This window comes from Nyctereutes procyonoides, unplaced genomic scaffold, assembly GCF_905146905.1.
Source record: "Nyctereutes procyonoides isolate TBG_1078 unplaced genomic scaffold, NYPRO_anot_genome, whole genome shotgun sequence".
Lineage (NCBI taxonomy): Eukaryota > Metazoa > Chordata > Mammalia > Carnivora > Canidae > Nyctereutes > Nyctereutes procyonoides.
Window position 1 is genome coordinate 57,748,146 of NW_026575140.1, and position 22,882 is coordinate 57,771,027.

Genomic DNA, 22,882 nt, shown 5'->3' on the forward strand with positions numbered 1-22,882 from the left:
CCTTCCACCTCTGACCCCACCCTTTTCCACCCCACAGCCTCCCCGCTGGCTCCTTCCACACCCCAAGGATGCGCCCCCCACATCAATACCTCCTTCCTGCTGCACCACTGCCTGGGAAACTCCCCCTGCAGACCCTTCTGTCACCTCCTTCAGGCCCTTACTCAGTGTCACCTCCTTGGGGAGACGCCCTCAACCATCCTACTTATAAAACACATGCGCACATGGATGCGGTCACATGGTAGGCATGTGGGCGCGCTTTACGGAAGTCCTTCCACTTTCATGGTCTGAAAATTCCCATCGAGCATTGGGAACACACCCACACACACCTATTCTCCTTGCCCCCCGCCCCATACTCGCACTTGGCACCAGCTCACATTGTGCCAGTTTACTGTCTGTCCCCTGCCCCACAGCACCTAGAACCAAAGCCCCACTGGGGGGACAGGGGATGAGAGGTCTGAGATTTGTTCACTGTTCTACCTCCAGCTCATGAAAACTGCTATCAAGGTACCAGCACCAAACCCTGGTCTCGACATTGTGCCCTAACTGCGCAGAGGCAACCATGGGGGGAAACGGGGGCCGCCCTCGCTCCCTCTGTAGGCCCTCCATCCTGTCCTGTGACCTAGCAGTAGCACTTCCAAAATGCACACTAAGGAGAGCACAGGGTGTACCAGGCCACCAGTGTGCAGCGTCTGACCAACAAGCAAATCCTGTGACTTGGCAAAGTGGACTCATCCTAAGTGACAGCGCACCACCATCTGTGTGAACGCCCAGGTCATACGGGCACCGCCTCCCTGCGGAGGCCTCCACGCTGCACACTGGCAGACACACAGGGGCGGGAAGGCTTTCCAACCAACCCCTTGCCCTGCTTAGTGCTGAACCATGTGGCTGTGTTATCTACGCAAAACACAAGGCAATCATGCAGTTTCTGTCCCAGCCGCTTCCTCAGGATCAGCGCCAACTCTATCCACATATACTTTCTAGAATTTAGGCTGCACCTTTGTCCCTCTAGTGGTCCTTTTTATTGTTGTTAAGATTTTATTTATTTATTCACAAGAGACATAGAGAGGCAGAGACACAGGCAGAAGGAGAAGCAGGCTCCCTGCGGGGAGCCCAATGGGGGACTTGATCCCAGGACCCTGGGGTCAGGCCCTGAGCGGAGGGCAGATGCTCAACCACTAAGCCACTGTGAGGGGGCCTTCCCCCCGCAAAGGGGTCCTGAAGCCACAAGGGGCCCTCTGCATCTGAAATAACTCTTGAACACAAATCAAAAAATAGTAATAGTAAGATAAACAGCTACTAAAGACATCTGAAGAATAGGTAGGGAAATTTGAACATCACAGTCTATACATACTATTACTGACATGCTTTTCTTAGGTTTGATGGTGGTACGGTGATTGTGTAGAAAAACGTTCTTAATCTCAGGAGATGACGTTGAAGGATTCAGAGGGGAAAGGCCAGGTCTGTAGCGGACTCTTACATGATCCCACAAAAGAACAAATGTGGACAGGCACGAACATGCTGATTACAGGCAGAGATGCAGGTGCGCGTACAAATGCACGTGTCTAAACATGACAGTAGGGGATCCCTGGGTGGCGCAGAGGTTTAGCGCCTGCCTTTGGCCCAGGATGTGATCCTGGAGACCCGGGATTGAATCCCACGTCAGGCTCCCGGTGCATGGAGTCTGCTTCTCCCTCTGCCTATGTCTCTGCCTCTCTCTCTCTCTCTCTCTCTCTCTCTCTCTCTCTCTCTCTCTCTCTCTGTGTGTGACTATCATAAATAAATAAAAATTTTAAAAAAATAAAAATAAAAAAATAAACATGACAGTTACACAGAGATAAACACCAAGAAGGAAAAACGTTTGCAACTGTTGAGTCTACCCAAAGGTCACACACTCTTCTTCCAGCCTTTCTGCAGGTTTGGAGTTTCTCAAGATACCAAGTCGGCAGAGAGGTTTTTTTAAACTCAAGTAAGTTGCCAAAAAGTCGCTCCAATGTCACTAAAGAGGCCCTTCAGGATACACACACCTGGGAAACAGTGCTGCCCTTTCTGCAATTCCAAGGCACTTGACTACTGCAGCCGGAGTGCAACATCCCGCGGCGCCGACGCCCTCCCCACACACGCACCCCCGGGCCCCGCACACACAAACTGCACGACAAGGCTGAGGGTAAATGTGTTCACGGGGACCAGACTGGTTGGGCCTCAGCCACATCTCAGTGTGGGGAGGAGAGCCCAGGTGAGCTTCTCAAGCTCCTGCAAGGTGTGGACACGGTCACTGGAAGGCCCAGCCCTGGAAGAGGGCGCAAATTCACAGAGGTCAAGAACCAGGCTCCTCCATATCTTTCACGTTTCTCTAAATTCCATCACAACCAGCCTGAGCTCCTGGACCAAGGGGGTCGGTGTGTGTGCATAAGCACACACGTGTACACCCTCACTCACTGGTACACGCGGCACTCTGACCTCTCACATTCCCACACATGGACCACACCCTGACAAGTGGCACCAAAAGGCCTTCCTTGCTGTCTTCACCACCCAAGCAGCCTGGCACGTGGAGCACCAGCAAGAGCAGACAGCCCACAGAGGGAAAGCCTGGCCTGAGCCTGCAGAGCGAGGGTGCAGTCTGCCACCCCTAGTGAGCAGATCCCCTTGTGGATGACGGAGACCCCAGGATGCCATGCACACACACGGGGAGCACCATGGGTACCTTGTAAAGCCCGGCAGCTGGCAGGGCTTCTGGCCAGGGACGCACTTGTGCAAAAGGCAGAAGCAGCAGGTGTTATCCCAGGACATAACTTTATTGGAAACCGGGAGGGGGGGCGCCGGAGAGGACTAGGAATCAGGCTCTGTGGCCGGTGGTGGCTTGTCGTCATCAGGGGGACAATCGATGAAGTCAGCCAGCATGGCAGCCGTGTCATCCTGCTCCTTTCAGAGACAAAGACGTAAGGTTGGAAACAGGCACACGCACAGGACAGGCAGGCTGGGGACAGCTTGGCAGCTGCAGTCCACCCTGCCTTCCCACCCAAGCTGCACCCCCTGTCCCCCCACCTTCTCCTGCAGGGCTGCCGTCTCTGCCTCCACCTCGGCCTCCACGTCTTCTGCCGCAGGCGTCTCCTGGGGGACCAGCACTTTGTCCCCCCCACTCTCAGTCCCCTCTTCCAGCAGAGTTGGGGGAGCTGGGGGCTCTTCTTCAATAAGCTCCTGAGGTGGCGGAACGGCTGGGGGGCTCCCCACCTCCCGCGGCCCCTCCCCCTGGGGGGGGAGGACCTCGGGGGCCAGCGTGGGGGCGGCCTCGGCCCCGGGCTCTTCCTCCACTGCCTGCTCCTCCACCTCCAGCAGCAGCCCGGTCTCCCCTTGGGGCTCAGGCTGCATCTTGGGGGACTGGGCGGGGGGCAGGGCAGGGGGCGGGCTTGGGGGTGGAGGCCCGCCTTCCTCTGCTGCCCCTGCTGCCGGACCAAATGCCACCTCCTCCAGCTCATCCAGCTCTTCTTCCTCCTCCTCCTCCTCCTCCTCATCCTCCTCCTCCAGCTCCCCTTCCTCTTCCTCAAACTCCTCCTCAAACTCCTCTTCTTCCTCCTCTTCCTCCTCAAAATACTCTTCCTCCTCCTCTTCTTCCTCAAAATCTTCCTCCTCCTCTTCTTCCTCCTCCTCCTCCTCCTCTTCCTCCTCCTCCTCCTCCTCCTCCTCATCACTGCTGTTGATGTTAATAACCGTCAGGTCTTCCTCCAGGGCAGGGGGTCCTCCTCCACCAGGAGTCGCCTCGGGTATCAACTGGGGCGGCGGCAGGGCCACAGGGCCCGGCACGGGGGGCGGGGGCGGGGGGGGGAGGGGCCCCGGGGCCACAGGAAGCTCCTCAGGCTCCTCCTTGGCTGGCACAGGAGGGGAGGCCGCTGGTGGCCCGGCTGGAGCCACGGGGGGTGGCGTGGTGCCTGAGGGCAGTGGGGGTGGCAGGGGCGGCAGCCCCTCGGGCACGATCACCACACTGTCATCAGAGTCGCTTTCCAAGGAGATCTCCACATCAGATGCCTCCTCCTTATCGTAGTGGACGAAGGCTGGCCTGGGCACTCTGCCCCCAAAAGTTTCATCTGGAGGGATAGCGGGGGGAGGAGTGCCACTAGGTGCAAGGACAGGGTCCTCATTTGAGCCTGCCCGGTGGTTCTCAGGGCCAGGGATGAGCCGGGGGGGTACAGACACCAGGCCCGGGACAGAGAGGCCCAAGTGGTTGGCTGTGGCTGGAGGTCCAGGGCGTGTCGGGGCCATGGGGCCTGCTGGGGGCATGGGGCCTGCTGGGGGCATGGGCCCCACCGAGGGCATGGGGCCCACCGAGGGCATGGGGCCCACGGAGGGCATGGGGCCGGGGGGATGGAAGGGAGGGGCCCTGAATGAAGATGGGGCCTCAGGAGGGGGAGCTGGGGCAGGCGTGGGGCAGGCGGGGCCCATGGAGCGCAGGGAAGGAACCCGGGGGTGGGTCAGGGCAGCACAGGTCACCAGTGCTTCTGAGCAGAAGGACGACACCTAAGGCAAACACAAGGGCAAGTGTGAGTGTCAGACATGAGGGACTGCAGACTCCAGAGGTGGGCGTAGGCCCAGGGAGCAGTTACCTCGAGGCTGTCCTCTCGCTGGCCGAGGGAGAAGGCTTGCAGGGCACAGGCGAGGGGAGGCGGGCAGCGGGGGGAAGGTGCCAGCAGCAGAGCCAGCAGCAGGCGGTAGAGCTCCTGGCGACAGCGCGAGCTGGTATACGGGGAGCTGCCTAGGACCTCGCCCTGCTGGACCCCCATGACCAGGGGCAGCACCAGGTCATGCAGCCTCTGTAAAGGACATGGTGTGCACACCTAGAGACATCGCCTGGATGACCAGACCCTCCTGCAGGACCAGCTCCCAGGACCGAATGCCCCCTCTCTGGGGGCGGCCCCCACGTAGAGCAGTGCCCCATCTCCACTGACCCTGTGAGTCTCCTCCTTGATGAGAGGCCCACACATGAGGATGGTCCGGCTGAGTCCTGGGGAAAGAGAGGAGTGTCTGAACGGCAGGCAGACAGAGCTTGGGAGCTCACACCTCAGGCTGGGCCTCAGCTCCACCAGACCCAGGAAAGTCCCCAGACTCCACCATACGGAACAGGGACCACGGGAGCACCTCTCGCGCCCGCGGCCGCGGCCCAATGTGAGACAAGATGAGAAAACACACTGTACATGTGCCCTATGGATTCAGGGATGGGGGCAGACCATGAAACCCACAAGAGCCAAAAGGAAAGCGCTTGAGGAAGGAAGGCACAGGAGCTGACTCTCCTGACCTCGGAGGAGGCCCCACAAGCGGCCACAATGGGAGAACAGACACTCCACCGGGCAGCCCCCGCTGTCCCCAGCTGCCACGCACACAGGAAACGCAGACAACACACAGACGACACAGGCCAAGCTGAACAGGACCCTGCAGAGCCAGCGGAAGAGCCTGGAACCCCGCTGAAGGCAGGACCCCCACTCCCCAGGCCCAGGGCTCAGCTCCCCCTCAACTACACCTGGGGCCGCTCCCACCTCTCAGTGCAGCTGTGCACACATCACTGTTGGCGTTACTGTCTCCTTTCCGGTGGCTGGGTGGGGCCATGGCCTCCCCGACATCTAGCTTCAGCTTCTTGGGAGCGCTGGGCTTCCCTGTCTGCAGACCCCCGTCCGGGCTCCCCCGTGGGCTGCGCAGCTGGTGGCAGAGGGAAATGTGAGTGACGAGGACAGATACAGAGGTCGGTGGTGGCGGGGCAGCAGGCCTGCTCCAGCGAGGGTTGCTGGGGGACAAGTCCTGGGCCAGGAGCACTCACCTTCAGAGTGTCAGCCGGCGGGGAGATATCACTGAGCAGGTGGGAGAGCAGTGCCTCACCCGAGGACCCCCCCTGAAGCATTCCGGCCGAGGCCCCGCACACCTGCACCCACAGCTCCAACACAGCATATACCTTGGTCCGCACAGTGCTGTGGGGGACGGGACAGGCAGAGAGCAGCCCATCAGGGGGGTGCTGCAGGCTGGGTCCTCCTCAGGGCCCCCAATCTACCCTCCATCACAGTCACCTGTAAGGCCTCTCCTGGCCTGGAGCGAGGGTGTCCCTGCCAAGGTTCCAGGCATTAAGGACCTGGGGAAGCAGGCGGCTGATCAAGGCCCCAAAGCGCAAGAGGCGGCCTCGACACCTGGGGGGGAGAAGACAGAACAGTGACCCCCACTCCCGGCACATCCTCGTCCCTTCACTCCACCCTGCCCCCTCTTACTCACGCAAGGATGAGCGCGGAGAGCAGGTCCAAGGCATCAAGGTGGATGGACGGCAGAAGCAGCAGCCGCAGGGGACCATCTCCAAGCAAGCTCTGCAGGAAGACATAGTGGGAATAAGGGATGGGGAAGAAAAGGAGCCATGGACGGACACGGACACGGAGCAGGTGTATGAGATCAAACACACATACGCTCAGATGGCCCGACAACCAACCAGACCAGACCCCATCTTCCATCACGGACCCTGGGGAGGATAATGGGAAACACAGCCGAACGCCGCAGCAGCAACCCAGCTAGGCCCCAGGTCCCCCCTCCCCTGGGGAAGCATCTGCCAGGTGTGCTTTAGAACACCATGAGCAAATCTGCTCCCAGGGGCACATGCGTTGGGACAGCCTCAGGGAGCCCCAGGACAGCCTCGGGGGGGACCCTGTATCTCCCACACTGCTCTCCTGCCCCCCAAGGGTCTGAGAAGGGGCAGAGAACAGAGCACAAGTGCCACTTACAATGTTCTTGGCGCTGATGCTGAGGGTCCGGCAGATGACATCCAGGATTTCCTGCACGGGGACAGACACGGGAGCCCCAAACTCAGAGCTAGAGAAGAAGAGCAAAGAGACCGTCAGCACAGGCTCCCTGATGTGACCCCACAGCCCCCTGGCTCCTGCCCAATGAGGAGGACACCCTAAGCCCATCCTCCCCTGCCATAGGCCCTCCGCTCCCTTTGGCATTCACTCACACACCTGAGCATGAGCCCCAGGCAGCGGGCCAGTCCAGAGAACCGCTGCCGGAGCCGGAGAAGGACATGGGTGTCCCCATCCTCTGAAGGTGTAAGCAGCACCTCCACCCCAGGACCCTCGTACTGCACAGGGGCTGCATGTAAACACAGACACGTGGTACTCCCAGGCCCTTCATCCACCCCCTTCTTCTTCCTTGTGGGAAGGGACCCCCCCAGGACCCCCTCCCACCCACTGCCTGCTGGCCCAGCTCCTACCTGTCTCTGCTCCCTCGTACAGGGCACCCAGGAGGCTGTGCAGAGAGGCCAGCAGGCTGTGCAGCTCCTGCTCCCAGCTCTCCGTGTGCTTCAGACCCTGGGAGAAGCCGGCCCCTAAAGACGGCAGCCTGGAGTAACACTCGCAGGCCAACTGTAGAATAATGGTCCCCACTGGTCAGACAGGACTCCAGTACAGCCCCTGGGCTCCCCCCGTCCCATGTGCCCACGCACCAAGAAAGAGAGCTCAAAGGGGAGCAGAAAGGAAAGCACGGCAGAAGGACAGACGGGAGCTGGAGGCAGGAGTCATGCTGTGTGGATCTTGGCATGAAAACGGGAGGAAGTGGGAACACAGAACAGAAGCACCAGCTCAGACCCCCAGACTCTCCACCTCCCTTTTCCCTTTACCTGCTGGAGCTGAGGGCTCAGGGCATCCACCCGGGACAGGAAAAACGAGGCCAGCTTGCCCTGAGTCAGGAAAAAGAGGGGAAGGAGCTGTGGGTCGGCCGCAGGGGCCAGAGAAGAACAGCCCTGTCTGCGGACAGCAGCAGAAACCCAGCTCTCCAGGCTTCTGCTGCTGTGGCCCTTCTCTTCCTGTGGATGCAGTAGGCATGGCCCCCAAGGGGCTCCAGGCCCAGGAGCACACAGGCTGCACACCAGCCCTCAGCCTCAGCCCGCTTCCCCGTTCGGCCCCAAAGACGCTGGGCTCCCTCCTGCCCAATTCTGCAAAATAACAGTCCTCTCTCTGCAGCCAGGAGGACAGAACACTGGAAAGCAGCAACCATCCCCCTCATCGCAACCCGGCCGGCTTCGACGGGCCGAAGGTCTGAGCAGGAAGTGAGGCACCAGACAGGGATGCGAGGGCAGGACCAGGTCACCACAGATCAGAGCACCAGCCTGTCCATGGGCAAACACACACTTGGCGGAGCCACGGGTCATGTGGGGCTAGAATGAGAGGGGCCCGTGAACATGGCAGGGAAAGAAATGGTTCTAGCGCTTCACTAATCTGGAAGGGAAACACGGCGTCTCTCTGGACTATAAACGAGACAGAGGCCACAGCAGTAGTGCCAGCCTCCCTGCCAGCCACCGGGAGAAACCACATATTTGCAACTCATTAGTTTTAACAGGTATCCCGAAGCATGGGCCTCACACAGCACCGACCTGAAACTCCAGGAGCCACTGCACACACAACCTTGTCGCCTGCTGCGTTACCATGGAGCACGTGCAGCTCCACAACCATTTGAACATACACTGCAAGCAGCATCAGTTTCCCTTGCAATCCCATTTTGTGGACCCAAAAGCACTCTAGGAAGGAGCCCGCTGGACTGACGCATGTCAGAAGGCTGAAGGGGAGGCAAAGGAAGAGTGGACAGGACCCCAGCTCCAGGGGATGTAGGAGTGCATCGAGGGACGTGGGAAGTGAGCCAGAGAGGGTGCTTCTGGGTGGGAGGCAGGGTGGGCGGCATAGCAGGGCTGAGGGTGGGGACCCACACCGTCAGGAGCACACAGAGGCCTCTGCAGTCCCAGCCCAGAAAGCAGTGACTCGTGGAGGCATCTCACATGCAGGGGTGAACTTGCAGAGGGACCATAGGCCGAGGCATCAGGCCCATGACAGGTGCTTCCAGAGAAGCTCCCGGGCCTCCCTCCCACCTGTCCTGTGGGGGGAAATGCGTGGGGTTTCCCACATCACCCTTGAGGATCGCTGACCCCCCAGCCAAGTGACAATCTAGCCAATCCCAGGGTGCAAGGGGGGGGGACCACTCCCCAGAGGACCAGGAGGGCACTTTCAAGTCCAACGTGCAAGTGTTCGGAACACCTCAACCCAAAAACAGTCGCGGCCCACAGGTGTCCTGATCACCTGCTTCCCTGAGGAAGACTTCTCCTAGAGAGCCGCCTAAGGCCCAAGTACAAGGTCCCCTTCTGCTCCCGCTCCCCGAAGTCTGCAGCGCAAACTTGAGCATGGCCTGGAGCATAGGTCTGCCCCCAGGGCCCCACAAGGCACCCCAAAGCAAGGGCTCATGCATGCAAACACATGCACACCCACATGGCCACAGCGTCTTGCTCCGTGGAGTTTCTCGTCCACTCGGCAAGGGTGGAGCCTCTGCAGGACTGACTTCATAGCCCTGGAGCTCTGCAGCACATCATTCGAGAGGAGGAAGACCACCATTGTCCCGAAGCTTCAGGGACAAGCCACACAGACACTGCAGGTGACACCTAGCAGTTTCCTCAGTCCCGGCTGCACAATCCACCAGATCCGCGCCACCCCAGAGCCTGTACGGATTTGCACCAACATGCTGGCAGCCGACAAAGCCCAAGCAGCGGACGGAGCGAAGCCCTCCAGAGAATGCTCTATTCTCAGCAAGGAAAAGGCATGTGTGCCCTGCACCAACACCTCCAAGTCCTGCTGTCAGCCTTGGAAGGGCCCTCAAAATTCTGGCCCAAACTTCACGAAGCCCCAGTCTGGGCAGAGGCGGTGACTCAGATGGATTCCCCTCAGCGCTCACTGGGCACCTCAGTGTCCTCGACTCTCCAAATCCTGCCCAGGCCGTGACACCATTTCCCCCTGTGCCTCACAGGCAGGGACTAGGGAGTGTGGGCAGACACAGAGAAGCCCACGGGGACCTGAGCCAACGCAGAGCCCTGCAGGAAGACCTCTTCCTCTGACCACAGACGGCTCAGGGACAGAGATGCAGTCTGTGTAGCCCCAGCAGCTCACTGGTTTGAGAAGAACAGTGGATTCTACTAAACTTACTAAAACTTAAACCCTGCACTTAAAACCATACCCTTACTCAACTGGAGTAAAATCTGAGTTGTTCCAATGGCCTCCTTGACAAAACCTTGCCCTGAACCTGAAGGTTCTACTACCCGTCGTTTACATATTCTGGTGACTACACAGACCAACAAGGACCCGACCCCATGTCCACCAAGGAATAGCGTGCACTCCAGGCTGTTCTAGTATCTGCGGGACCCACCACTCAAGTCCCCGCAGACATGCCTCCCAGGTCCCAGCACGCCCGCCCGTGGGGCTCCATGTCTGGCTCTCACTCCTCTGGCCAAAGACAAGCGATCAGAACCAGCATCTGTGCGGCAACCGTGTGACATCCGCATGGCATCTGCGTGGCATCCATGTGCTAGCCCTTTGGCTCATCCAGGCTACATTCTTAAGAGATTCTAGGGAGTCCGGTTTAGTGGGAGGAACACAGGCTTGAGGGGCGAACAGACCCAGGCCACGTCGTGGCTTTAGAACCACTGGGTCTGTGAGCTGGGGTGAAGGGAGTGACGCTGCTCTGGGCCTGTGTCCTCCTTAGTTCACTGACATCAAGTCCCCAGAACCCCCATGACAATAACGTGAGATGCCGGGTCTGAGACCCTCGGCTCGGTGCCTGGGCACACAGTGGGTCCCTCCTGACCATCGTTCTCTTTCCCTTTCATCTACTGTCTTGACTTGATCACAGAACCGTGACCTACTTTCCACACACCTGGGATGGCAAGCTCCCCTTTAAATCGTCGTTCTGACAGTCGCCAGCAGACACAAGAGGTTGCAGATTTGCCACAGATTCCCACCCTCCACAGCTTCGGTGCTCCCAGCCCAGCCCAATGGTCTGTCAAACAGCAACGATCACCTACAGAACCCCAGGGTTCGCAGGTCCTCACTGGCACCCAGTTACACCGCCAACAATGCGCCGGTTCCCAAGGGCTCTCTGTGACTACACGTCCTGGAACAAGAAGCTCTACCCCCCTTGCTGACCTCCCCTCTAGCCTGACCACCCGCACCCTGCCCATGCTGACCGGAGACAGCTTCTCGGTACAGCCACCTTGTGTGGGTTATGACGGACAGAGTCTAGTCAGGAATACACACTGACAGGGAAGAAGTAAGTTAAGAAGGCTTCCTGGAGGAAACTACGAGGGCTTTAGAAACAGAGTTAAAGCAGGACAAGGACGGAAGGCAAACGGGCAGAAAGGGAAGGGGTCCTGGGTTAAAAGCCCAAGCTTTGGCATTGCACATAGGTTCCAAACTTCACCGATCTCAGGTAAGTCCTTTTATTTATTGGTGAGCATGAAGTGAGGGTGCGTGTAAGTGCTACAACAAGGTGGCACTATCACACCCACGCAAACAGGTGGCTGTGTGCTCGGCAGAGGGCTGCTGGGGGGGGGGGGCGCCCACGGGGTCAGAGGTAAGACAGCTACCAAGGCCCCCGCCCCCACCAGGAGGAGGAGATCCTGTGAACACTTACCTTGAGAGACCCACAAGCCCGAGGAAAGTAGGTCATGCAGGCCTTCATTCCCTCCAGCGCCGACAGCTCACACTATGGGCCAAGCAGAGGGTAAGGCCACAGCACCAAGGCCGAGACGGAGAGCCCCTACCCCCACCATCCCTCGGCCCTCCCCCTGCCCCGGTCCAACAGAGGGGAAGCACTGGGGGCCCAGGAGAGTCTCACCTCTGGCCTGAGGCCCAGCAGGGAGGTAAGAAGGCCGGGGAGGTGATTCATGGAGATGTCCCGGAAGAGCGTAGGCAGCTGGGCTGCATACCGGAGCAAGTCTCTGAGCACGGCCACGGCCAGCTCCATTGTGGGGGGTGGGTCCTGGGACTGAAACAACACCTGTGAGGCCAACCTCGCCTCTGGGGTCACCAAGAGAAGGCAGCACAAGACACAGAGCCACATGGGGCTTTTGAGAAACACCACAGTTCATGTCACCGCTGCCCACAAATCCACTAAGCAAAGTGCACCAGCCAGGCTGGGTGCCTAAAGAAGCATGTCTGTGGACACAAAGAACATGTGTCTATATCTCAGTATCACAGGTACTTGGGTGTCCTGAAATCTGTTCAGAAAGGAAAGAAACAAAGCCATGCCTTTCAGATATGACTATCTGACTACTCAGAGGATGTCAAGCCCCTGATGCTCCCGTGCCGTGGCCCCTGGAGGAATGTAGAATAGCACTTCTCACCCTGAAAAAGCCTCAGCCACAATGCAACTGCCCAGGTCACCAAGCTGACCTCTGCCCGCGTCAGACCCACCCTGGACTCACGGAGAAAAATACGATTTGGACTTAGAAATCCGAGGTCCCTGGAAAATCGCCACGTACTACAGAAAACAGTCGGCACATACCTCCTGCTGGACCAGAGGCTGTGTGGTGATGAAACGAGCAAGAAAGTGAGAAACTGCCCAGGATCCCCACCACATCCATGTGCAGTCAGTGGAGGGGCGGGCCCCTCCACTCACACCTCCTCCACCGCGGCCACTGTCACTCACACACACACACACACACACACACACACACACACATACACTGGAAGCCCAGGGACAGGCAAGGGTCCCGGCCCAGTCTGGAACCCCACCTTAGCTCTCTCCCTACGGATCCCCTGCTTGAGCACTCATTCTCAAGTGAATGATTAAAATCTTCAAAGAAGAGACACCTGAGTGGCTCAGGAGTTAAGCATCTGCCTTTGGGTCAGGTCGTGATCCTGGGGTCCTAGGATCAAGTCCCTCATCCGGCTTCCCACGGGGAGCCTGCTTCTCCTTCTGCCTGTGTCTCTGCTCCTCTCTCTGTGCCTCTTATGAATAAATAAATCAAGAAAATCTTTAAAAACAAAAACAAAAACAAAAAAAGAGCCACCTTCTATGAATTCTGTGTTCCAAGAATAAAAACCAAGCTCCTTCACACGCCACACATGGTTTGGTCCCCACCTCTGCCCTCCCCCTCCAGTCACATCTCATTAACCCCACCTAGCCACACCAGCTTGCTTATAATTCTCCGAATGGGGCAAACTCCTCTCAGGGCTTTTGCACACTTAGAACACGTCCTTAGCCCAATCTACCCTGAAAAGCCTGAACCACCGGCTCTGCTCATAAAACTGCCCACAACAGCCCAGCATGGCTCCCATTCTCTGGGACATGTTCTGAGAACAGTGTCCTTTACCTTCACAATACTGGCTGCAGGGCATCTCACACTCACTGTGCATTCTTATTCTATTTGTAAAGAGGCTCCATGCCCAGCCTGGGGCTGGAACTCACGACTCAGGTTGCGAGGCACACGCTCTACAGCCTGAGCCGGGCCAGGTGCCTCATCATACAATCATTCAAGCCAAGTCTCTTCCACTAGTTTGATCAGCAAACTGTATAGTCTGTGGGTGCCTGTTTTTGCATGGCCCACAAGCTAGAAATGAGGTTTATATTTTTAAAAGGCTGGAAAAGAAAAAAAAAGAAACAAAATGCAACAGAAACCATACATGGTTTGCAAAGCCTAAAACATTACCTATCTGCATCCCCAAGCTGGACCCACTGAACCCTGGAGCTGCTGGACACCTGACGCTAACAAAACACTGCGTTGTCAACTGCACTTCAACAATAAAAAGACAGGATAGAAAACTACCTTCGATTATCTTGACGAGGAAATAAAAGGAGCCATATGGAGATGACACGCAAAATAACTCACCATCAGCAGCATAATTTAGGGAATTTCTGAATAGACAGAATTCTGATCACATTGAGGCCCTGGGTACCTACTCAGTGTAACCATCTGGGTAAGTTTTCAGTAGCTCAAAAATTCAGAGGCTGACTAAAACTGGCTGAGAGCTGTTAACGTATGTGAATAAAGGACAAGAAACTGCAAGAGCAACATGGATAATTATAATGCTCCAATTGCAGGGAAACGGAAACAGAAGCTCTATTACAAAGAAACTACTAAAGAAAAACAACTTTATACAACCTGCTGCCACATAAGTATGATTCATTGATCAGCTCTGAATGTCTTCTGAAAATAGGAATACCAGCTACCTGGAATAAACCACTAGGGAATGGTTTATGTGATGTATCTTCTGAATAAAATTGTTGGTTTCTAATTTGCTACCTGCAAACATTTACTTCATGTAAAGTTCCCCAACCCATGCGCTCAGCACCATATGAGCAGGGTCCACAGCCCCTTGACCATTGTTCCCCTGATAGCTCAGAACATTCTTGCTGAAGAACTAAGTGGGGAGGTCACCAGAGGATTTAAGAGTTTAAAAAAAAAACAAAAACAAAAACACGAAAACGTTAAAAGAAAAAGAAAGAAATGGCAAAAAAAGATAATAAATATAAGCACCTGAAAAAAGGAACTTTTGAGATGTTGCTTGTTCAAAAAAGCTAGCAAGGAAGTGAAATCAGTCAGTGGTTGCAGTATGAGAAAGGTCAAATAACCCTCAGGATAAAAATATCAAGAAGTTTAAAACAATGTTTGCATCTGAAGCTCACGTTCCCTGTGGTCAGGACGTGGCCTCTCATGACCCTGTCCTCAGAACTCCATGTCCGGAACATCCAGGACAAGCCGGGGTGTGGGGGCAAGGCAAGAAGCCCTAAGCCCTACCTGCAGGACCTGCTGAATGCTCCGAAGCCAGGAGACACAGTGCTGCTGGAACATCTCCGTGGGGCTCTCCCCCACCAGCAGGGACAGCAGACACAGGCCCTCAAACCTGACAAGAGAGCAGCAAGTGATGGCACAGTGGCAGCCCTGCTCCAGAGAAAGCTGGACACTGCTCTGGTACTCTCTCTGGATGGGAGCAGAGGCTACCTCCACATCCTCAGTGTGTTCTAACGCCCAAAGTGCCTGGAGGGCTCGGCGTGAGGTGTGGGCAGCAAGGAAAGGGGTGATCCCAAGTGGGACAACTCAAGGGCTCACCCCAACACACCCCATGGAAACAAAACCGTCCAACCCCTGAACCAAGAAGTCTCTCGAGTGCCTGGGGTGCTGACATGGATGGATGGATGGACAGAGGGACAGCCCACTTCTTAAGGAAACTTCCTCCTGGAGAAAAAAGAAGCTTCAAGACTCACCGAGTTTTGATGGAACCGAGCCGCGCATTGCTGAGCCCCACCAACGCTCCGACGGCAGACAGGTTCTGATGGAAAAGACAGGGAAGGAGTCGGGTCAGGACTAGGATCTAAGGAAGGGCCATTCCCTGAAGCCTCTGCTGGAGTAACACCCCCCGTGGGGCCTGAGGCTCTGTTTTCAGCAGCTGACATGTGCCTCAGGCTTTCCTCCAGGCCCATCCTCCTGACCCTTCAGCCCACCTTCCACCCACCAAGTTAGTGCCACCTGGAGGACAGCCCAACTCATCCCAGCGGCCAGAGAGCGCCCAACACACAGAGCAGATAGCATACGTGCTCACTGGACAGACGCAGACCTTACCTGTCACCCTCTTCCTTCACCCCCAGACCCTCCTCGTCCTGTTCATGGCTTCCTGAGAGCTCCAGTCAATGCCAATACAGCCCCAGTCAGCCAGAGCCTCCTCCCCTCCCAATCTGGGAGCCCCGGCACAGGTTTCCTCCTCTCCTCGACCCTCCCACGAGGGAGCCCTCCATCCCCCGAGAGGCCACATCCTCCCATGGCCCCTGGACCTCCCTAAACGTGCTCATCACTCCTTCTCCCAACAAACACATTATGCACGGGGTCAAATGAAGGAACCCAGAGCTGGATAAAATAAAAAGATCCCTGCTCTCGTGAAGAGAAACATTTATCCACTGATTCAATGTTTATTCAGCATCTACTTCACATGGGACATTGTTTTAGGTGCCAGGGAGCCTGCATTCTACGTAAAGGAGACAGACAATAAACAAAGGGCCAAACACACAGTACGTTGCACAGTGCTAAGTGCCACGGGGTGGACTAAAGCAAACTCACGAAGGAAAGGAGGGAGGTTGTATTTCATGGGGAAAAGCCACCAAAGCCCTCCCTTGAAGGGCCATTTGAGCAGTGACAGCAAGACACATTCCTCTCTGCATGCCCTGTCGATGGGAATGTAAGACGGCACAGCCACCATGGAATGGTCTGGCAGCTCCCCCAAAAGTCATCCGGTCACCACACGACCCAGTGCTTCCACTCCTGAATACACGCCCAAGAGAACTGAAAATCTGTGTTCTCACAAGGACATACAAGGAGCTTCACGGCATTATCCCCAACAGCCAAAACGTAGAAACAATCTGAGTACCCACCACCAACTGGTGAATGAAAAACAAAATACAAGGGCACATGGGGAAGGGTTCAGTGGGTGAAGCGTCTGCCTTCCACTCAGGTCATGATCCCAGGGTCCTGGGATTGAGCCCCCACATCAGGCTCCCTGCTCAGCAGGGAGCCCACTTCTCCAGCCACCTGCCACTCTGCCTACTTGTGCTCTCTCTGTCAAATAGATAGGATCTTTTAAAAAAAAAACTCTTTAAGGGCGCTTGCTTGGGTGGCTCAGTGGTTGAGCGTCTGTCTTCAGCTCAGGGTGTGACCCCGGGGCCCTGGGGTCGAGTCCCACATTGGGCTCCCCACAGGAAGCCTGCTTCTCCCTCTGCCTGTGTCTCTCCCTCTCTCTCTGTGTGTCTCTTTCATAATTTAAAAAGAAAAAAAAAACTTTAAAAATACTAATAATAAAGATAAGCCAGATTGGTCATAGTGACAGTTGCACTACTCTGCAGATATGCTAAAGAACAGCAAGGAGGCAAACCATCGCTAGAGAAGAAGAAGCGAGAGGCCGAGGGAGGTCCCAAGCACAAGGCCAGAGCCCTCAGAGTCGTGTGAGCAACGGGTGACTTGTACTCTTTATAAGATAAAGGCCATGGAGGAAAGAGAACTGGGCAGAGAAGTGATATTATCTAACTTAAATTGTTTTAAATTCACCCACAACACTTGAGCCGCTTGCTGGGAGGTGGATGCAGCCAGGAGGAAGCCAGGGGATGGGTACTGCTTCACCTGCGTGGTGATGTTGGTCACACAGAGCATCAAATTCAGGATCTGTCCTGAAGGTACAGCCCACGGGATGTGGTAATAAACAGAACATGGCGGGGAATTCCAGAGAAGAGGCAAAGACAATTCCAAGATTTAAATCAGAGCCTAGCTGTATAGGTGTGAGGGAAGGAGATTGTACATATATACATATCTACCTGAAACAAATAAATACATCATTTGAATATGGTATAAGAAAGGGCAGCGAGGGGCGTCTGGGTGGCTCAGTCAGTGAAGCCTTCTGCCTTCGGCTCAGGTCATGCTCTCGGGGTCCTGGGATTGAGCCCCACATCAAGCCCTGCACAGCATCATGGAGCCCTGCTTCTCCCTCCCCTGCTCCCACTCTCCCTGCTGGTGCGGTCTCTGTCAAATAAAATCTTTAAAGGGTTAAAAAAAAAAAAAAAAGGGAAAGAAAGGAAGGACAGCTAATCATAGGTGGTTTGGAAAGGTTTCCCAAAGGCGGTAACAAATAAGCACAGAACTGAAAAGATTTTTGTGAGAAGCAAGGAAGCAGTACAGGGAAGGATCCCAAAGAGAAAACAGTAAGTGTAAAGGCCTGAAACCAAGAAAGCCCAGCTACTGAAGGATTTTTAAAAGACAGCAAACGGAATAGAATTTTACTTTAAAAAGCTTACTCCAGCTGCTGTGCCAGAACCGGGAGACAAGTCAGGAGACCTGCTATAGCCCACGCCAGAAACTGTGAATGGATCCAGTCTCACAGTGGAATTAGAGCTTACAGTACCTGCAGGAAAGCAAGTTGGTGATTCAGCCTAAACAGGCAGCCTAATCAACGGATCTATTTGTGTTTCCAATAAGCTCCAAGCCTATTTACTTACTTTCATTCCTCATCTCCACTAGCCCAGAAATTCTCCAAGGGAAAAAAGACTATGCCTTAGTATCTACCTAGAGGCGAGACACAACAGCTAATGCACAACAGACACTCAACAAGTGTTTGAATGAAATGTTTGGAGAAGCTAAGAAAGCTCTCCAGACGGTACCATGTACAAAGGATCCAATATGAGAAACACTAGCAAGAAAAAAGGGAGGATGGGGCACCTGGGTGGCTAGGTGAGCATCTGCCTTTGGCTCAGGTCATGATCTCAGAGTCATGGGATTGAGCCCCACATTGAGCTCCCTGCTCAAAAGGAAGTCTATTTCTCCCTCTCCCTCCACCTGCTGTCCCCCCCTGCCTGTGCTCTCTCTCACTCTCTAATAAATAAATAAAATATTTTTTAAAAAGGATATGCCCCCAAAATGTGGCACAGGCAATATTAAAGGGGGAGTCTAGTTTCCCACATCACCTTTAGCTTTGCTCAGAATTCTACTAGGCTTAGGCACTTGAAGGAAAAAACTAAGACATTAAGTTCATGAGCTTGCCTTGAGGAAAGAGGGAAAACTTGAAAGGGATGAGAGAAACCACACCAGTACGGGCAGAATAGACAGTACTTCAGAAATACCTAAACCCATGTGCATTAAGAGAGGAGGATTAGGAAAAAAAAAAATGCATAATCAGCTCCCGCTTCCCAAAATGGGCTGAGATAGCAGAGGTACCATTCCATCACCCTCAATAGTGAGAAGTAATGTCAGTATCAACCATGAGACTGTCCCTGATAAATCTGGGGCTAAGATCAGAGAATCGCACAGCAGGTTGGGACAACCCTCTTCCCAGAAGGAAGCACAACACTGGGAAGGTCCCGGTAACAAGAACTGGACAAAGATCTCATGTATATGGATATTGAAGGATTGGGTAAGATTGGGGGGTTAGGAGAGGAAGCAGAGAGGAGCTATTACAAGAGCACCCACCCTTAGACAACATAATGTGGCACTGGCCATGTGTTCTTACAATCAGTGATTTCCCCTGGGAGCGGGGGAGGGGGGGAAGGATATGGAAAAGGGGCAGGCAGATCTGAAAGCTACACGGACGATAAAATCAACAGGGCATAGGAGAGCAAGAACATGTTTAGGATGACATCTGAGGAGAGCCCAGTGGCTCAGTAGGTTGAGCATCTGCCTTCAGCTCAGGTCATGATCCCAGGGTCCTGGGATCAAGTCCTGCATCGGGCTCCCTGCTCAGCGGGGAGTCTGCTTCTTCCTCTCCCTCTCCCTCTGCCCCTCCCCACTGCCCGTTCTCTAACTAAACAGCATCTCTATAAATAAATAAATAAATAAATAAATAAATAAATAAATAAATAAATAAATAAATAAATAAAAAGATGACATCTGGGTTTCTAGTTTGCACAACTGAAGGGATGCTGGATTCTTCTCCCAGCATATAACCCAAACGGCCCCTCCTAAGCCAGTCTACGAAGCCGTGCATGACGGTGCACCGCGCGCCCACCCCAGCAGCCTCGCCACGTCTGAGCCCCACACGCAATGCCCTTCTTGTCAGTTCCTTCCTACCACAGACCCTTCTCACATGAGCTTGTCCCGTTTCCCTCCCTAGCCAACCCTTACCCGCCCGGAGAAAGTGGGGGCGAGGAGGGGCGGGTGTGTCTCAGCTTCATCTCCAGTGCAAGAAGACCTCTGCAATCCTCAGGTCAGGTCTGGCGTCCCTACGGCGCGATTCTCAGTGTTTCAAGACATCGCGCTCACCGCCATCGGAATCGTGAGCGGAGCGCCCGGGGATGAGCCTCGGTAACAGCTCAGCCAGTAGTTGTCGCCTACGTCCATCCACTCAGTCGAAACAATCCCCACAGCGGACACGCGAGGTGGGGGAGGGGAGGGGGGACCGTCCACCCAGGGAGCGGCGGGGCCTGGACTCGAACCCACTCCTGCGTGACTACCAAGAGCCTGGCGGCCGAGCAACTAGCACCTCCCCCCCCGCCCTGGGTTTCCGCCGGCGCGATGAATGGGGTCCAGACCCACACGGGGTCCGGGGGAAGCCCCTGCTCTCCCCGCCCCACGACCCCGCCCCCCGCCCTCCCCGCACAGCCCAGGGCACACCGGCCGCACTCACCTGGGCCCCGCCCACCGTCCCATGCAGCCGCAGGAGGCACATGAGCCCGGGCAAGTGCGGGGCTGAGCGCACCGGGGGATGCAGGGGCGCCGCGGCGCTCCCCGCGCGCGGCTGCAGCAACCCGGACACGCTCTCCAGCAGCAGCAGGCGGAGACGCGGGCCCGAGCCCACCGCCGACAGACCCCCGGCCCCGCCGGGAACCCCAGCCGCGGAGCCCGCCGAGGACCCACTCAGAACGGCTGCCGCCATCTTCACCCGGGCTCCGGCAGCGGCGTGGCGCGATGACGCAAACGCACGGCGACCGGCGCCTGCTGGGGAGGGGGCGTGAGGAGGGGGCCTCGGCCCTGCGCACTGGGAGGCGGGAGGCGGGGCTCCGGGCGCGGGCGGGAAGGAGCATGCGCTGGCGGGCGGTGCACCACGTGGGACGGACAAAAGGCGCCCTCAGCGGCGGAATCCGTCTCGCGTCCGCGCTTCGGGCGGCGTGTGCGTGAAGACCGGCTGCTCGGCCCGGACAGCCCGGCCTGTGCTCCCCAGCTCTCCCCCGGCGCGGGGCCGTCTCTCCCGCCGGGGCTGTGCACACACCCGCGGGCACGTGGGATGGGGGCGGGCGCTGCTCCGGCCTGTGCACCGCCGCGTCTCCGCGCTCCTCTTGGAAGTTGCAGCCCGCGCGGTGCAAGCACGCTGCACGCCTGCGGCTGCTCCACTGGATCACATAACCTGGACTGACCTCCAGCACCGCGCTCTGCGTACCTCGGTGCACAGGGATGATTTGATCATTTGAGCTGGAGGAAAGTCCAGTCTGAGGGTCACCCCCGTCTATGCCTCTCTGCCTACCCCTCTGTCTAGTCCGTCTTCAAGTCCTAAAGGCGTTAACCCCGTAAGGCTATTTTTTTCTCCATTTCCCATGACCCTGTGGTCCTGGCCAGCATTCTCGCTTCTGGCCCCTTATAATGGCCTCTTCATATGGCTTCCCTCTTGGCCTTGTGTCGTCCCTTCTCTGCAAAGCAACCAAAGTGGTCTTTACAAGTGTAAGTCACTTCTTGTCACTCGCTTAAAGCCTTTCAGTGGCCTCCAAATATGTGAATGAAGTCCCACCTTTTTGCCTTGGCTGTTAGGATCCGGGTGATCTAACAATAGGCAGCTCTCCGACCTGGACATGTTCTCTCAGGTTCCTTGTCTTTCCCTGTCCTTGAGCCAAAATAGCCTTCTTTCTATCCAACAGCAAGCCCATTCCTACCGCAGAACCTTTGCATACGCTGCTACTTCTGCCTGGAGACATTATTCTTTTATTCTCTGTGATTAATACCCTCTTCCCATCCTTTAAGAGGGCTCCTTATGGGCAGCCCGGGTGGCTCAGCGGTTTAGCGCCACCTTCGGCCCGTGTCGGGCTCCCTGCATGGAGCCGGCTTTTCCCTCTGCCTGTGTCTCTGCCTCTCTCTCTTTCATAAATAAATAAAAAATTTTTTAAAAAAAGGGATAATCATAAAACCTTAATGCATAGAGCTGTATTAAGTTAATTTGTATTTGTAAAGTGCCCGGAGCAATGTTTGGCACATGGTAAATACTCTAAAGTGCAAACCCTGGCATTTGATGTCTTAGGAGGCTTTTCCTAACCTCCAGGATTATAAAAATATTTTCCTGTTTTTTTTTCCTTTTTTTTTTGTTTTGTTTTGTTTTTTGTTTTGTTTTGTTTTTCCTGTTTTTTTTTTTTCCTAATGCTTTTATCGTTGTATTCCATGCGTTTAGATCCTTAACCCATCTGGAATTTATTTTAAGGCATAAGATATGGAAACATAACTTTTTTCTCCCAAATGAATAGCCAGCTGTCTCACCCCAATTTAGTGAATATGCCATTCTTCCTTCATTGACTTGAAATGCTATACTGTGAGTCTATATCTGGACTCCCTATTTCACTGCTCTATCTAGTATTATCTCACCAATAACATAATTTTAATTAGTGTAACATAAATTATCAGTTAAGACAAATGCTTACTTTATTCTTATTTATCAGAATTTTTCTGGCTATCCTTGTAAGTTGATTCTTCTGATTGGTTAGAATCAAATTCCTCTCCCCAAAAAAAAGTCCCATTGTTATTTATTTTTAAGGACTAGTCAGGTGCAGTAGTGAGGATGGGGGAAAGAGTAGAAAGGAGTTCGATCTGTAACTGTGAACTATCACTTGAGATAACCTACTACCTTGGACCAGCCTCCCATTGCTACTTTGATATGGTGCTAAAATTATAGACAATTTGCAGAGAAATAACATCTTAATTTGTTTTAAAGATTGTATTTATTTATTAGAGAGAGAGAGAGAATGTGCACACAGGGGAAGCAGCAGGCAGAGGGAGAGGGAGAAGCAGGCTCCCCGTGGACTAGGGAGCCCAATGTAGGACTTGATCCCAGGACTCTGAGATCATGACCTGAGCCGAAGGCAGATGCTTAACCAACTGAGCCCCCAGGCGCCTGAAACGACATCTTTATAATGATGGTTTTTCCCACCTAGTATTTGGTGTACCTCTTTCATTCTTTCTAGCCTTCTTCAACATATTCCTAAAATTGTCTTTATATTAGCTTCTTTTAACACATAGCATTCATGCCACACAGATCACTACCTTTCAGTTCCAAAATCACATTAGATATGTAGCAAGGTGTATCTCATTACCTTCTGGTCATGACCCTTTGACATCGTGATTCATGAGTCTAAAAGAAATGCATGATCAAAAGCTTGAAAGGGATGAAGGGTGAGCTTAAGAGGTGGTGACAGAACTGCCTCTGTTTGAACGTTAAAGATTATCCCAGAGACTGTCATTTTTTGGCAAATGGAACAGTGGGGGGATAAATGTGAAGTTAGTTCATTTGGGTGGGAAAGACGGGGAGGATGGGAAAAGACGTGCAAGAAGGAGAAATACCTTAGCTCCTTAAGTTCAGAAATGTCAGGCACCCATCATCCTCTCCCCATC

The 22,882-nt window shown here is 54.9% G+C and overlaps 1 protein-coding gene across 5 annotated transcripts in view; it reads right to left on the minus strand.

Moving 5' to 3' along the window:
• Positions 1-2,771: 2,771 nt before the first annotated feature.
• The window catches only part of PELP1 (proline, glutamate and leucine rich protein 1), a 36,753-nt gene continuing 16,642 nt past the window's right edge, over positions 2,772-22,882 (minus strand). Inside the window, exons 1-17 of one of the 5 annotated variants that reach the window (XM_055305747.1) lie at positions 19,923-20,247; positions 15,034-15,098; positions 14,567-14,672; positions 11,662-11,811; positions 11,458-11,529; positions 7,631-7,690; positions 7,226-7,376; positions 6,975-7,104; positions 6,741-6,828; positions 6,244-6,332; positions 6,045-6,161; positions 5,801-5,948; positions 5,523-5,682; positions 4,938-4,993; positions 4,596-4,802; positions 3,043-4,509; positions 2,772-2,913 (exon numbers count right to left, since the gene is read on the minus strand). In XM_055305747.1, the coding sequence (XP_055161722.1) occupies positions 2,827-2,913; positions 3,043-4,509; positions 4,596-4,802; positions 4,938-4,993; positions 5,523-5,682; positions 5,801-5,948; positions 6,045-6,161; positions 6,244-6,332; positions 6,741-6,828; positions 6,975-7,104; positions 7,226-7,376; positions 7,631-7,690; positions 11,458-11,529; positions 11,662-11,811; positions 14,567-14,672; positions 15,034-15,098; positions 19,923-20,171 (3,402 nt within the window). In that variant the 5' untranslated portion in view covers positions 20,172-20,247 and the 3' untranslated portion in view covers positions 2,772-2,826. Of the gene's footprint in view, positions 2,920-3,042; positions 4,510-4,595; positions 4,803-4,937; positions 4,994-5,522; positions 5,683-5,800; positions 5,949-6,044; positions 6,162-6,243; positions 6,333-6,740; positions 6,829-6,974; positions 7,105-7,225; positions 7,377-7,630; positions 7,691-11,457; positions 11,530-11,661; positions 11,812-14,566; positions 14,673-15,033; positions 15,099-17,601; positions 17,671-19,420; positions 19,457-19,922; positions 20,248-22,882 lie in introns of those variants that run through there. The other 4 variants (XM_055305746.1, XM_055305750.1, XM_055305748.1 and 1 more) reach the window with 4 other exon arrangements.